The 15,432-nt window shown below is 36.2% G+C and overlaps 1 protein-coding gene across 5 annotated transcripts; it reads right to left on the bottom strand.

Annotated features, from left to right (window-relative positions):
- Positions 1-3,061: 3,061 nt before the first annotated feature.
- Positions 3,062-7,487, bottom strand: si:dkey-283b1.6 (uncharacterized). Of its 5 annotated transcripts, none has more exons than XM_023958249.2 (4): positions 7,422-7,487; positions 6,017-6,065; positions 5,207-5,486; positions 3,062-5,131 (listed from the first exon to the last, which is right to left on the bottom strand). In XM_023958249.2, exons 2-4 carry the CDS (start codon positions 6,037-6,039, stop codon positions 5,000-5,002), a joined length of 435 nt encoding a protein of 144 aa, XP_023814017.1. In that variant the 5' UTR covers positions 6,040-6,065; positions 7,422-7,487; the 3' UTR covers positions 3,062-4,999. The 5 variants fall into 5 exon arrangements, with proteins under 5 accessions (XP_023814017.1, XP_023814016.1, XP_023814018.1 ...); XM_023958248.2 differs by having other exon boundaries at positions 7,416-7,484; XM_023958250.2 differs by having other exon boundaries at positions 5,207-5,426; positions 7,416-7,471.
- Positions 7,488-15,432: the final 7,945 nt, after the last annotated feature.

Consider the following 15,432-nt stretch of genomic DNA (forward strand, 5'->3'; position numbering starts at 1 on the left):
GTCATCAGACAGCAGAAGGTTTCTTACATCATTATACAATTAACAGTTTGAAGCCCATTGACACGACTATTGATGTAATATTTGGCTATATAAATAAAATTGCATTGAATTAACCCTGCGACAGATTGGCGACCTGTCCATGGTGCCCCCTGCCTTCGCCCACAGGTGGCTGGGATAGGCTCCAGCAGCCCCATGACCCCAAAAAAAGGGAATAAACAAAATAAGATGAACAAATGAATGATGAATTGAATAAAAATGATCTTTGTGACACAAGTAAATGATGGATTATAAAGTGTGTTTTATTTTATTTTAAAGTAAATAAACCGGTAATATCCTGAGACAACTGGAAAAGTATCAACCTCCTGAATATTTTGTTCATGACAAAAGTAAACATTTGAACAACATTAAGTGCCTTTTACTCTATAGTCTCAAATAAATAAACCAAACATGTAATCTCAGTTAGACAATTGTCTGTTACTTCAACCCTGAAGAACTTTATTTTTACATTTTTATTTTCATTATTATTATTATTATCGGCTGTTGTTAATTGCTGCTAACCAAAAGGAACAGACATAAATATATCGTCACGTTAAATTTAAAAGCACAGAATAAAATGGATCTTGGGTTCTCCAGTGTGTCCCATGTGTTAAAGCTAAGCATGTGTGAACTAAAAAGTGTGTTAACGGGGTGTACGGGTGTATTTGGGGAGTGGGAGCACTGTGTGGAGGCCTGTTGGTCTCCAATACCAAGTAGACACACTCCAAAGGTGTCACAGTTTGTCATGAGTCTCAGCCACTGGTGCCAGAAAAGCTTCAAACTGTTATTGGTCAAGTCGGCCACAGGGGGGTAGTATGTGATAAAGTTAGTTACCATCATCCAGCTGGTAAAATATGTGTCTAACGTGGAACTTAAAAAGGGTAAAATCAATAACTTCTGGAATTGAATAGTTTGTTTTTAGCTGTGAAGTACAGCCGAGTCGTCAAATATTCCCATAAGGGAGCAGTGGAAGCAGTTTGTTTTTTCTTGAACAAACGATGGCTGCGGGAGTTTTATTTGATGGGACTACCCTGGTTCTCATTATTTTAATGACTAATGATAAACAAGATGAACACGATCACAGCAAAACAGAAGCTGCAGTCAATAGTTCGGCCTGGAGGCACAAAACCGTGCAAAGCCTGGATCTTTGCAGTTTCTTCATCTCGTCCGTCTGCTGTGAGCGAGGAAAGTTTGTGGTTTCCGTGTCTGAACGCCGTCCCAAAAGGTTCAGTTTCAACTGGTCTGAATGATGCGTCAAAACTCAGCATTGCTGTGTTGTTGGACAGGAGGAAAGAGGAGCAAAGTGGTGAAGTTTTCAACAAATATGAACGTTTTGAACAAATAATTTAAATAACTGCTAGTTTATAGTCATCAGAATGTCTTAAAATAGCTCAAAAATACACCTGAAAAAAAATATATATATATATAACTGAGGAAATGCATTTTCAAATAAAGAAAAGTGATGACCGTAACCTTCTGCTTAAATGGGAGAATCTACAGCACAAGAGAGTAGGTATTTAAAAAGAGCCCTATTTTGCTTCTCCTTAGCTGGGTTATCATCCTTCCTCACACAAGGAGCAGGAATGCTGTCTGTCTGTCACACCCTTTGTTGGCTGTCAGTTGTGTGAAGGAACACACACTCAGAGGAAAGAAACAAACTTGAAATAAATCTAGTTTTGGAATTACCCTTTTATCAGTAATTATCCTCACTAACACAGATATTACCTCAAATTTTACCAAAGAAAAACAGAGATTTTAAACATTCCTTATTTGTAACACTTTTAGAAGAAAAGAGGGGAACAGAGGGGCACACTGAAGACCCCGGTTATCATTTTATGTTCGTTTCATGTTTCTTTCTATACTTGGTTTCTCAGAAAACAGTTTTTGGGCCAACATGCTTTTTATAGCTGGATTTATAGCTAAATATATTTTAATATTGCTTACTTTGTAAAGCAACTTACATTTTTTGTTTCTTTTAATCGCCTGCCACATTGATTCCTAAAACAGACGATATTTAATATTAGCAATATTTATCCATATCTTTATTTAACAATACAATGTCATCTGTAAAAAGATGAGATGAGATCCCTTAAACCAGACTTACTCCAGAACAGAACCAGCGACAAAAGGTAATTCAGCCGGAGTCTAACATGCACCAGGACTTTTTTTAACTCGTGTTCTGAAACCAACCCTGATCTGGTTGGATTTCAACAGGGGGCCCCAGTTTCTTTGGACACTATAGAATTTTTTGTTTTGTTTGTTTTTTATGTTTTTGTTTCTGGAATTTTGTTCTGTTTTCTAAAATGTAATGTTGTTTTATTGAATAGTTATTTTGCTTTTTTAGTTATTGTGATCTTTGAAATTATTTGTTGTTGTGATGAGCATTTCAGGGCCACCGTACTTTACAGTCACAGGCAGTGTGACACTTTTGAATGGAGTTTCCGTAAGAAAAGAAAGTTGAATATGAAATAAATCGAGTAACTTTAGATATTTTTATATGTGCCATGTGACAACTACTCAAAAGTTTGGTGGATCTATGCAAAAATATTGAAAATTAGACTGTTCTATAGAAATAAGTAAACATTAGATTTGCATAAAACAGCATAATTTGTGTCTAAAGCCAACAAAAACATTGCAGAGTCATATCTGGAGAGGATAAAACTATGAAAATATGTAAAAATAGCATCAAATATGAAAGAAAATGTATTCTACTTCCAACAACCCTGCTATCAAAAATTTTCTCTGTGTACTTATCTTTATGTCAGGCCAACTAGGCTCCAGTGAATCAGTGTATTTTATCTGCAGTGAAGCATTTGGGCAGTATATGCACCACTGTTCTCTTTGTGGTTGGAAATATGCCCATCGTCTCCAAAGCTGAAGAAAGAATATTCATAACAAATCGGTCTGTGCCACCACCTGTGCGTGTGGTGTTTATAACTCTACCAAAGACCCTGAAAGACCTGCTAACATGCTAAATTAAGTCAAATAGACACCATAACTACTCAAATAAACAATTACATTTAGATTTGTTTTTTACTTTTCTGTTTATTTTGACTATAAATACACATTTAGCCAAATTGAAAAGGTATGAAACCACAAAACGTTGCTTTTTACCAAACGTCCCCGGAGGCTCTTCAACATCTCAACACGGAAGTCTGTTTGAAATAGGACGCGAGATTAGGCTCTGAATGCGTCATTTCTGGGATTAGAACAATAAAGAGCAAAATCCACGCGGTCATTTTACTGTCTTCCATTTGCCTCTTCACAGTTTTATAACCAATCTGAATTGCATGCAACTGCAGATTTAACATGAAGTACAAAGTTCTTGTTCTTAAACCTCAACTGCAACTCCAAGAAAAGTAAAATAAAAAAAATAATTTAAAAAAATATTGAGAATCTTGCTAGAAAACATTAGCACAAAAAAACATTTTCTGAGAAAGCAAGAAAACAAAAAAAAAAGACCAGAATATCAAATGATAACAGAGAAACTGAAATCCAAAAACCCAAAACCCTCAACTCAAGTGAACAATGTCGGGGATTAAATTATGGAAATGGGATTTATATCTGACCGTAAAGCATTATTTAAAGTCAGAGAAGGTAACATAAGTTTGGAGTGGACTCAAGAGATGCAGCTATGGAGAAAAATGTAATTTAAATGTTAGAATTGGACAAAGACATGATTGCAATGATTTTCTTTGATGCAGCTACAAAAGAAAACACAAAATCAGCACATTTTTAACAATAATGACAATTATTGTTAAACTGTTTTGTTTCTTTTTTGTAAACTTAAATATATCAAAAGCAGGACATTTGCAATTGTTAACGTGTAGCTGTGGGGTTTATTGGTCAAACAAGGGAACTCAAAAACTGTCTCAGCTTTTATTCATTATATAAATCCTAGATCAGATGATAGAACTTCAATATGAATGATATAATAATTGTTTCTAAACACAATTTTGAAACACAAAAATGTGAATATTCATATAATTTCAAAGACCATTGACAGTTTTGTTGAGAGTTTTGGTAGACCAGCTACTTTAACTCTCACATAACTTTTAGATTTTTAATAAAAATCATTTTCTCAGCTCATTGTTTCAAACATACAATAACAGTATGACATTTAAATAAGAGTAAAGACAGAATAAAATGTTTTTTCTCATCTGTCAAACACAAAAACAACATGAAATCTAATTTCTTGTGTCATCATCCATCCATCATTCTTTTCCCTCAATCTCACTCGATAACACACATTTTGGTATTTGTTTTCTGCTCCATTTCGTTATAGAATTAGGATGAGGAATAAAAGTTGAGCATTTTTCTTTTAAATGTAAGCATTTGACAAATAAATCAAGATTAACTTTTTGATTTTTCTGAGTTCTCAATCCATATAAAGGGGAAAGAAAAAAAATGATACTTTTACAAAATGACAAATTCCTTCAAACTTTTTTGGAAATTATAAAAATGTGTTTAATAACAAAGTTATTTTATAAAATAAGCATTTAGACACCTCAAGATAAGAAATTGGGTTCTGAAGATGAAAACTCAACAAAGTGCAACCCATTTTTTTATGCAGATAAATAGACGACGTTTGGAAAATTACATTCTATTTTTGGGGTAAATCGCACGGCTCAAAATGTGTCCGTTCTTATAAAATAAACTTTAAAACTTTGACGCCGAAATGCAAAAAAAGCTGAACAGACAAACTGTCCCTGAGGAGGAAATGAAGCATATGCAACAACACATTTGAACAAAACCAACACTGAGAGCAAAGTCTGCTTCAGTTTAGTGAGAAACTGCCGCACTTTTACAGCCTTTTGCATGTCAGCAGCTCTCGTCTTTCCTCGCCGTAATAAAAAAAGGAGCTTCAAAATAAAGACGAAAACCAGCGGAGTGCAGGCGTTTGCAGACTGATGTCCATGAGGGAGTGCCGGACTGTCCGTAACTGGCACAGGTGGAGGATGCCCTACGGGAGGGCCTGTATTCTTGAGTGTGGGGTGTTTGTAGGGGGCAGTGGGGGTGGAGGAGGTGGTGGGGGTAACGTGGAAAAGTCATGTTCCGTGTATGGAGGGGGGGAATCATCTGGCTTAAGTCCTAGCTGAAAAACAAACACACAAATGGACAAACTGGAAAAAAACAGTCCATGATGCTTCTTTACGGAATTCCTCATCACCTCGTTATAGGAAGGCGGAAGCTCGTAGAAGACGGTGGTGCTGTATCGTGGAGGTCTGTGGACCTCATCCAGAAGATCAGGACTTTGAGGGTCTTCACTGGACGGACGCGATAAGCGTCGTGGGAAGGGAATGAAATAGATGGAGCGCGTGTGACCATCGCGCTCGATGTGCATCTGTGCTTCCCTCTGCGCCTGCTGTTCCCTCAAGCGAAGGCAACATCTGCAGAAGGTGGTGCAGAACATGATGCCAAGTCCGAAGCCGAAGACACCCAGAAAAAGCCTTCGAGAAAGATAAAGATGTGTGCAAAACTGGCGAGATTCACCTTGAGACCAAAACGTTTTTGCCAACCCCAAACCATTGACTGTGTTAGAGAACTGGACTGAGAGACCCGTCTCTTCTCTCGTCCCCTCTGGCTGCAAGTAAATAGCCTCAAAAAAAGTAGGTGGAGCCTGCTGCTCCCCACAATCAACGTTCAAAATGTTTGATTGACAGATTTCATGTAGCCCATTTACAAGTGTTAGGGGTGTGTTCTTCCAACAAGCTCACTCCTGATTTGCAAGAGTGGTTGTCATAGAAACCTTGGATCAAATCAACTCGGACTAATCACTTCTTACTGTCAGTGTCTGGCTCCAACATGGCGGAGTCCATATAATGACAAAATGGCAATTGAATTGACTGCATTTGGTTGGAGCCGTAAGTAAATTTTCTATGGGTGATGATGTCACACTCTTTCAGTCCAGTTCTCATATGTAGTCAATGCCAGAGACAGAAAACACCAACTTTCACTATCATTTGAAAGGATTTCTTACTCGAGAAAAGGAAAGTCACCCATTTCTGTCCTTTAAATGGAGCTGGAGCCTGGAACCAGAGAAAAACTTGAAATCAAAGAGTCAACATTTCCATTTGTGAAACGTTTTTTTTCCATTTACATCCAGCTTTAAAACAAAATATGCTTCAAATTGGAAGCAAGTTGAGTAACTCGTTTTCTGGATCAATAGGAAAATACACCTTGTACTCATAAAAGTCAACGTCGGGAATTCAGGAGTGTTTTATTATCTTTAGGTGAAGATATGATAAACCTAAAGTGTCCTTCAGTAACCTCTTACAGGCTAACATGTTGGAGCTGTTATGCAGAACTCCAAAGAACTCCAAGTTCATGTTTAACAAAAGGAACATTAAGAAACAGTGAGGGGGGGGGGGGGGGGGGGGGGGGGGTCTGAGGTTTGCACATTGGGATCTGATAACAACCTATTTCTAGCATTACAGGTTACTACCAAAGCCATCATGATGACGGGAATCATCCTTTAAGTTTGTTAAAACATCAGTGTCATCCAATCATCAAAAAGAAGTCCATAGGGTTTCCAAATGTATGAATGCCTATTAGAAATAACTGAACAAGGAATGGGTTGAAGCTAATTTTTGAGCAAATAAATGAAAATAACTAAAACAAATAGTTTCTCTTATTGTATAACCTTTTTGTTGCATAAAGTAAACATTTGTAAAGCTACAAAATTCAACGCAGTAAAAAAACAGAAAAGTCATGAAAAAGAAACTTGAAAAAACTTGGTAAAGCCAGAAATAAATCAACCAGCTTACTTACATGTCTGAGTACCTCTCATTTACTAACGGGGACCATTATTTGAATAGTTCCAAACTCATTTCGATAAATGTTTGTTATCGCCCGCGAGGCTTTAATTTCCTTTAAATATTTTTCATGTTATCGTTTTGGAACAGCAAAGAAAAAGAGCAATAAAGGCTAAAATGGAGGCTGATTTACAAGCTTGAATCACAAGCAAGTCATTCATAGCTGAAGGTTGAAGGTTGGTGAGATGTATCACAGGTTTTAATCGCCTTTCATATCTAAGCTGAATTAATATTTAACGTTTGTTGAAAAAGGATGGAGGAACAACAGGGTTTCGGCTTCTCAAAATGATTCTAAATTTGAGCTGAGAAATCTTTTAACCTGCTTTAGTCTATTCCTTGTTCCTTTAAGATGTCCAACAAAAGAAGAGGAACACATTTGACTTTAGTTGTAGCACAAAAGAGGAGGGTGAGGCCAGAAACCAAAGATCAATGTAGCCCATAAGAGCATCAATTTGAACATCTTTTAAGTCGTGTCATTTGAAAGGTTTTATAATTTAAGATTTCAACAGTGAAAATGTGGTTTTGATCAACAGAAAGTAGAAGCAAAAACAGGGAATCACAGACTCTTGCCTTCAGCCGGCGTCGTGTCTTCTCAGGTGTGGAGCTGGGAGGGCAAACTCACTGGAGCAGAGTGCAGTTTTTATTGTGGGAGGTCTGGCGTGGGGGTGGGGGTGGGGGGGGGGGTGAGCAGTGTGTGCTCATGCATGGGAGCCGGTCTTGTGTTTACCTGCCTCCAGAGACGCTCAGAAATCTACTATTCTGTCATGTTTGTGCTCTGCTTGTCCAGGAGTGACATCGGTGTGAAAAAGTTCTCATTTAGAAGGTTTCAGCTTCCTTTTCTCTGTTTCAGTGGTTTGTTATAAAGGTCCCTCAGAAGAATTTATGGTAGCATTAGATGATTTAAAGAAACAGGCCTTTTTATCTCATGCTATGGGAGCTGAGTCACCTTACAGAAAGAAGTTCAGAAGAGTTCATCTTGACTCAGAAAATACCTTTTTTCCTGAGACTCCCAGTCCTGAGCACTGATGAGTTCACAAACCGGTAAAGAATGAATACATATAGGGACAAGCATTGTTTCAGTGTTATTTCATTAAATGGATAAAGACATCAAAACACTCAACTGAGTGAATACGTTTCTGTTTTTAAGTGACAAAGAAAACGAAGAAGAGACCTTCTAGCAGGTAGCTTGTAAATGTCCTTTCTCTAACCCTAAACCCTGACCCAAGCCCAAACAGTAATCCTGACCCTAACCCTAACCCTAACTCTTACTCTAACCCTAACCCTGATAACTCTCGGCTCTTCCACTGAGAGAAATGGCACTAACTCCCTGACAATCAAGTAACATCTGGGCTTGGTTGGTATTTCTCTAGATCTAATGATTGTAATACAGAATTGATAGCATACATCGGCCAGATAGGAAATACAGTGAATAAACAGTGTTTCATGGACTGTTTATCAACTGTATTTCATAATTAGGCGTGTAACGATTCATTTTTGCCAACAATTCGATTCATACCATAATCTGTGGTTGATGATCTGAATCATTGTCGATACCGGTTCTTTAAGAACTATTCGATTCAATTACCTAAAATGGATCCAGCACAGCTTTAGCCAAAAATATAACCAGTGGGACTCAGAAGTAAATACCTGGTTACTGAATAGTGGTGAAGATTCATTCTATTTCTTGGAAGATACTCAATTGTAAATTATTGCTCTGTACCTGACCGAGTACCTCGTCTCTGCTCCTGCTCCTACACCTGGCTGTGGTTCCTGTCTCCGGCTCGACTCGCGCCTTTGACTGTCCCCCCAACCACGACTGGATGAAGCTCGTCTGCTGGACTTTATATATGTAGTTGTAGATTTAGATAAGTTAATTCTTCTCTAAGAGTTCTGGTAAATCGCCTGTCCGTCCTGGGGGAGGATCCCTCCTTCGTGTGGGCACCCCTGAGGTTTCTTCGTTTTTTCCGGAATCCGTTTTTTTAGGAGTTTTTCCTTACCGCGAAGGGGGGTCTAAGGGCAGGGATGTCCAGTTTAGTTTAGTCTGTTTGTTAGTTCATTTTAGTATTTTCCTATTGAACTTTTTGCATTCATGATCCTTTTGAGTTCATGTTTTACTTCGAAGCCCATCGAGACGACTGTTGTGGTGATTTTGGGCTATACATATAAAATCGAATTGAATTGAATTAATGGCAATTCAATTCACATTTCAGCCAACTCATATTTTTCTAAATCCAAATTATCTAAAGGGAACAATGTTGGAACATTGTAGCACACTGTATGGTTACAGGTCTTTGCTAAATTAAAATTCCACACAGTGGACTGGAACGATGGTTGATCTGTTTTTGCTGACATCACGTTTGTTGTTCGCCGTGATGCACTTTGTCGTTTTTACATCATAGTTTTCAAGACAGAACTCAGGGCTGGACTTAGATGCAGAGTTTAGAGCTTTAATCTCGGATGATGGGTATTGCTGTGGGACAGGATGAGACCAAACCCACTGGCACAGGACAAAGGGAGAATCAATTTATTAGAAAAACAAACTTAATGAGGACTTCTTAAACTTAAGAACAACAGCAGCTGAAAAACATTATAAGGTTTACAAAAACAGGTTAATATAGTAAATAAATATATTGAGACAAGCTGAAAAAAAATATTAAATAACATTCTGCATGAAAATAAACATAACATAAAGGCTACTTGGAACATTCTGAATAAGGTTGTAGGAAATAAGTCTGGATCAATTAAAATACCACTACATTATATTTTTAATCTTTTACTTAAATTGGAAATATTTCCAGATAGGATGAAAACAGCTGAAGTTATTCCTTTTGTTAAAAATGGAGACAGACATAATTTTAATAATTACAGACCAGTATCGGCGGAGCGGCCGTGGTGCAGCGGTACAGCGGTCGACCCTTGATCGCAAGATTGCAGATTCGATTCCTGCCTTGCACGCCTATGCGTCAAAGTGTCCTTGGGCAAGACACTGAACCCCACCTTGCCCCTGGTGGGAGGTTGGTGCCAGTGTTCGGCAGCAGAGCCGCCACCAGTGTGTGAATGTGTGTGTGCATGGGTGAATGGGACTGTGAATGTAAAGCGCTTTGGGCCTTCGAAAGAAGGTAAAAAAGCGCTATATAAGTATACATCATTTACCATTTATCAGTATCATTGCTTTCCAAATTTGTAAAAGGGTTAGAGAAGTTCTTTGTTAACAAACTAGACAGCTTTATTGAAAAAAAAAGAATTGTTGAGTGAGAATCAGTTTGGGTTTCGTTCTAAAAGGTCTACAGATTGGCTAAAATGAAAATAGCTGAAGAATTTTCAACAGGAATTAACAAAAAAATATATACAATAGGAGTTTTCCTCGATTTAAGGAAGACTTTTGACACCATAGAGCATTCTATACTGATTTCTAAACTAGATGCATATGGAGTTACAGGAATCACTGAACTGAACTGAAACAGACAACAATATGTGCAGGTTGGAGGTAATACGTCTGATCACATAAATATTATTTGTGGACTTCCTCAAGGCTCAACATAGGACCTAAAGTCTTTATTATAAATATAAAGTATATTTGTGATATTTCAAAGTTGTGACAGTTTGTTTTATTTGCAGATGAAACTTACTTTTTCTGTTCAGGGGATGATCTGAAAACCTTAGCTGAAAGTCTTGAAAAAGAAATGATAAACTTAAAATATAACTTGATTAGAATAAATTATCTTTAATCTAACAAAAACAAAGTTAATGGAATTTAGTAATAAAGAAAAAACAGAAGTGACTTTATCCATTGACAACATAAATATAGAACAGTTGTCTGAATTTACATTTTTAGGGGAAATGTTGGACGAAGAATTTACATGGAAATCTCATACATTTTATGTAAAACATAAAGTAGCTAAGAGCCTTTTTGTTTTGAACAAATCCAAATATATGTTACCATGTCATATTATGCACATGTTATATTGCTCTTTGGTTTTACTTTACTTTACATACTGTACTGAGGTGTGGGGAAATACATATGAAGCTAATAAAATGCCCTTAAGTTTATTACAAAAGAGAGCTATTTGAATTGTTCACAAATCCAAAGTGAGAGATCATACAAATGAACTTTTCATTAAGTCAGATTTATTAAAACCAAAAAATATAATTAAATTGCAGACCTTATCAGCTTTTTAATTTTACTACAGGAGATGAAAATCATAGGAGAAGATTTGATTTCAAACACCAGTTTGCCAGATCAACACTAAAGCAAAAGTGTTTGTCTATAGTGGGGTAAACATGTGGAATCACCAGGAGAATGAGTTCCAAAGTTACCAAAATATTATTCAATTTAGACAGATGTATAAAACAAAACAAATTATATTGCACATACTTGACCGTTGAATGGAATGTTTGGAATGTAAGTACTAAATGAATGGAATGTATTTACTGTGTTTATTTGAACTGTATGGGGAAATTTGAGCACAGGTGATGGTGTGAGAAATTTAGAAATGATGCAATGTTTTAAAGTGCATCTATTTAAATGGATGTAGGGTTATACTTTGATATGAAGACGATTAAAACAATTCTTTACTTGAAGTCTTTTTAATACTTACAGAAGTGAAATAAATCACAGAAACTTGAATCTATTTGAAACCATCTTCCAACATGAAGAACCTTCTTCTGCTCCGTTTCTTCTTCCTGAAGCCTGAGAAAAACATTAACTGCAAAGTTTTTGTCTGAAACGCTCCTGATTTCTGAATCTTAAAGGACATTAAGCAGATGCTTCACATTTACAGAAATGGCAGAAAAAACACTTTTATGGGAAATTTTGGAGAAGCTGAAATGAAATCTGGAATTGAATTCAGATGTTAAATAGATTGTGAAACTAAAGAGCAAAAAAACAGATTCAATCAGCATTTAATGAGAATTTATTTACCAAACATCAAAGTCGCATTTTCTGGATCACTGTGGATTCATTTTTATCTAGAATAAAAAACAAAAATCAGCATTTCTAGAACCGAGGTTTGTGATTTTTGTGTTCTATAAACAAACATATAAAATGTAGAAATTAGATATTTTAGTGTTAAGTGTTTGGTTGACTCTGGATGAGTATCAAATACTTTAAAACAAATCTATAAAAAAAAAATAACTCCATCGTCAATTAATCTTCCATAATCTAATAATCTCAGATTAGTCAAATGTTATTCTGGATTAATTTGTTTGGAAGGAAACCAGACTGAGTTTCACTAATTAAACTGTTGAACCCATTTTTGAGTCTGTTGGTTAAAACATGAGAGAATAATTTAAAATCAACATTTAATAAAGTTATTGGTCTCTAGTTGTCAATAAGAGATTTGTCTTTGTTTGGTTTTGGTATTAATATTATCATTCTTTGATTCATTGTTGTCAAAAGTGTTTTATTCAGCAAACATTTCTTTAAAGCTTCAAATAGGAACTCTCTAGGAACTTTCCAGAAAAACCTGCAAAAGTTTGAAGTCAGACCATCCTGACCAGGAGATTTCCCTTTAGTCTATGGATAACATGATCAAGTTCTACAATATTCATGTCTTTATCACATTGTCTTCTGAAATCTAAGTTCATTTGAGGGATAAAGGTTTTTATAAAATTAAAGAAAACTTTATCGACTGACTATAACTGTTTATTAAAATTTATTTTGGATTGCTGCATTACCATACATTTTGTGAATTTAACCCTTTTTTTTCTGCCTTTTTTTACCTAAATAATAAAAACTGAGTTAATGATTTTCATGTCTGTTAAACATCCAAAAATTCTAATAATGCCGGTCATTTTGAGAAAATAAAAGAAGATCCATAACTGCAGTTTTGCAGCCTTGTGGCTTACAGCTACAGTCAAAGGATTGTTGTCTGCTGCCCTCTGGTGGTAGTACGATGTACTGAATTCAAGAGGATAGAGATTTCTAATTAAAAGTTCATGATTGTGTTTATTAAAAAATAAACAAGTCCAGGTAAAATTCGTGGTCATATTTTATAGGATTGTATTTTATAAACTGAACTCTTTTTTAGTTTCTTGCATATTTTACTGATAAATCTCTTTAAGATTGAGGCGCTTGCATTCAAGAGGGTGAGGTTTAGACAAACACAGCAGGTTGACCACTAGAACAACACAAGCTGAAAAGTGGCAGAGGATTAAACATAGAAAAAACCCTGCTGGACAAAATATATCACATACATACATATATATATATATATATATATATATATATATATATATATATATATTTTTATATATATATATATATATATATATATATACATACATACATACATATATATATATATATATAAAAAAAAAAAAAAAAAAACGCCCCTCTCACCCTCCGCGGGTGGTTTCTCCTCCAAGCTCGGGTCCTCTACCAGAGGCCTGGGAGCTTGAGGGTCCTGCGCAGTATCTTAGCTGTTCCTAGCACTACTGTCACCTTCACTTTCCAGGCTTTCTCCAGTTCTTCTCTGAATCCCTGGTATTTCTCCAGTTTCTCATGTTCCTTCTTCCTGATGTTCCCATCGCTTGGCACTGCCACATCCACCACAACGGCTTTCCTGTGTTCTTTATCCACCACTACAATGTCTGGTTGGTTCGCCATTACCATCCTATCAGTCTGGATCTGGAAGTCCCACAAGATCTTTGCCCTCTCATTCTTTACCACCTTCGGAGGTGTTTCCCATTTTGACCTTGGGGTTTCCAGTTCATATTCTGCACACATGTTCCTGTATATTATTCCAGCCACTTGATTGTGGCGCTCCATGTATGCTTTCCCTGCCAGCATCTTACACCCTGCAGTTATGTGCTGGATTGTTTCAGGTGCCTCTTTGCACAGCCTACACCTTGGGTCTTGTCTGGTGTGGTAGATCTGAGCCTCTATCGATCTGGTGCTCAGGGCTTGTTCCTGGGCTGCCAGGATGAGCGCTTCGGTGCTGTCCTGTAGGCCAGCCCTTTCTAGCCATTGGTAGGACTTCTTGATATCAGCCACTTCAGTTATGGTCCGGTGGTACATCCCATGCAGGGGTTTGTCCTCCCATGAGGATCTGTCCTCCAGCACTGAGCATCCTCTGCTCTCCATTGCCTGAGACATTCGCTGAGCACACTGTCAGTTGGGGCCTTGAGCTTGATGTACTCATGCATCTTGGATGTTTCGTCCTGGATAGTGGCTTCTACGCTCACTAGTCCTCGGCCTCCTTCCTTGCGGCTAGCATACAGTCTCAGGGTGCTGGATTTGGGGTGGAACCCTCCATGCATGGTGAGGAGCTTTCCATATTTTCCTTTTTTTTTTATATATTTTTTTTTCCATTTTTTTTTTCCTTTTTTTTTAATGGTAGTGGAAAATATATATATATATATATATATATATATATATGTATATATATATAATCCAACTTAAATGAATTACTTCTATTGGTAACAAGTAATTGAGTTAAATTTATTCAACCTAATTTCTTATGTCTATCTAAGTCAATATTTGTTTTTCAACTCAAATGTACATATTTATCTAACTAAATGTCATATTACTCCAATTCAATTAAATGTTTTTCCATCTTAATTCATTGTACTTCTTGAACTCACATATGTCTAAGTTTGTGCCTGCAGACACTCATTTTTATATTAATAAAAAGAAAGACATAAGATACATCAGCAGCATGAAATCATTAACCATGTCTTTGACTTTAACATCATATCATTCAACAGTAGGGCTGCTAAATAAACTCATAATCCTCTTCCTCCCTCTCACTCATTGTGCAGAAAGAATTAAACATAACAGAATAAAATATGTAGGCAATACATAGTAAAACAGCTAAATCCTCTTCAAATGGACACGCCATGCTGCTTCACCTCTCTGAAAACAAACCAACCTTCAACTAAACCTGCTCCACACCAGGTTGTGTTCAGAGCATTAGTTGCCATGGCAACTTGACCTACCCTGAAACCAATGAGTTATATCGCTAGAGGAGACACGCCCGCTTTAGAAGCCTGGCAGACTGTGGCGGAGCGCAACGCCATCTTGGTGAGGTTGACGACGCCCACATGACAATGATTTCTATTGCTTTTAGTGGTGTCTAAGTAGCTTTTATAAACTGTATATTGTTTTTACATTTATATATATTTATACATATATATAAATATATTATATTTATATATATAATATATGTATAGATACATCATTTGTTGTTGTTAAAGAAGAGAAACAGTCAAAAGAAAAACCCAACAATAGGCCAATAAAATAATTATAATTAAAAAAAATCAATAGTAAGTCAAAACAAACAATAAATAATAACAATAAATAAATCAATAGGTCAATAAAAAATAAGTTTATTAATAATAATAATAATAACATAAATATTCAAAAGAAGTCCAAAAGTGAACAATAGATTAACTCTGCAAGAAAAGTTCAGTCACTGAGTCAGACATGTATAAATCTATATTACTATAATAGCCTAGTATGCTTTATACAGGTTTAGTAAAATAAAATGTACATTTATGTCGACAGCAAATTATACGTACATCATGCAGCATGTTGATAACAGTCCTGCAGCATCATGCATGTCAACATGTGTATGATTAA

This window comes from Oryzias latipes, chromosome 9 (assembly GCF_053564925.1).
Source record: "Oryzias latipes strain Hd-rR chromosome 9, Olatipes_Hd-rR_3.1".
Lineage (NCBI taxonomy): Eukaryota > Metazoa > Chordata > Actinopteri > Beloniformes > Adrianichthyidae > Oryzias > Oryzias latipes.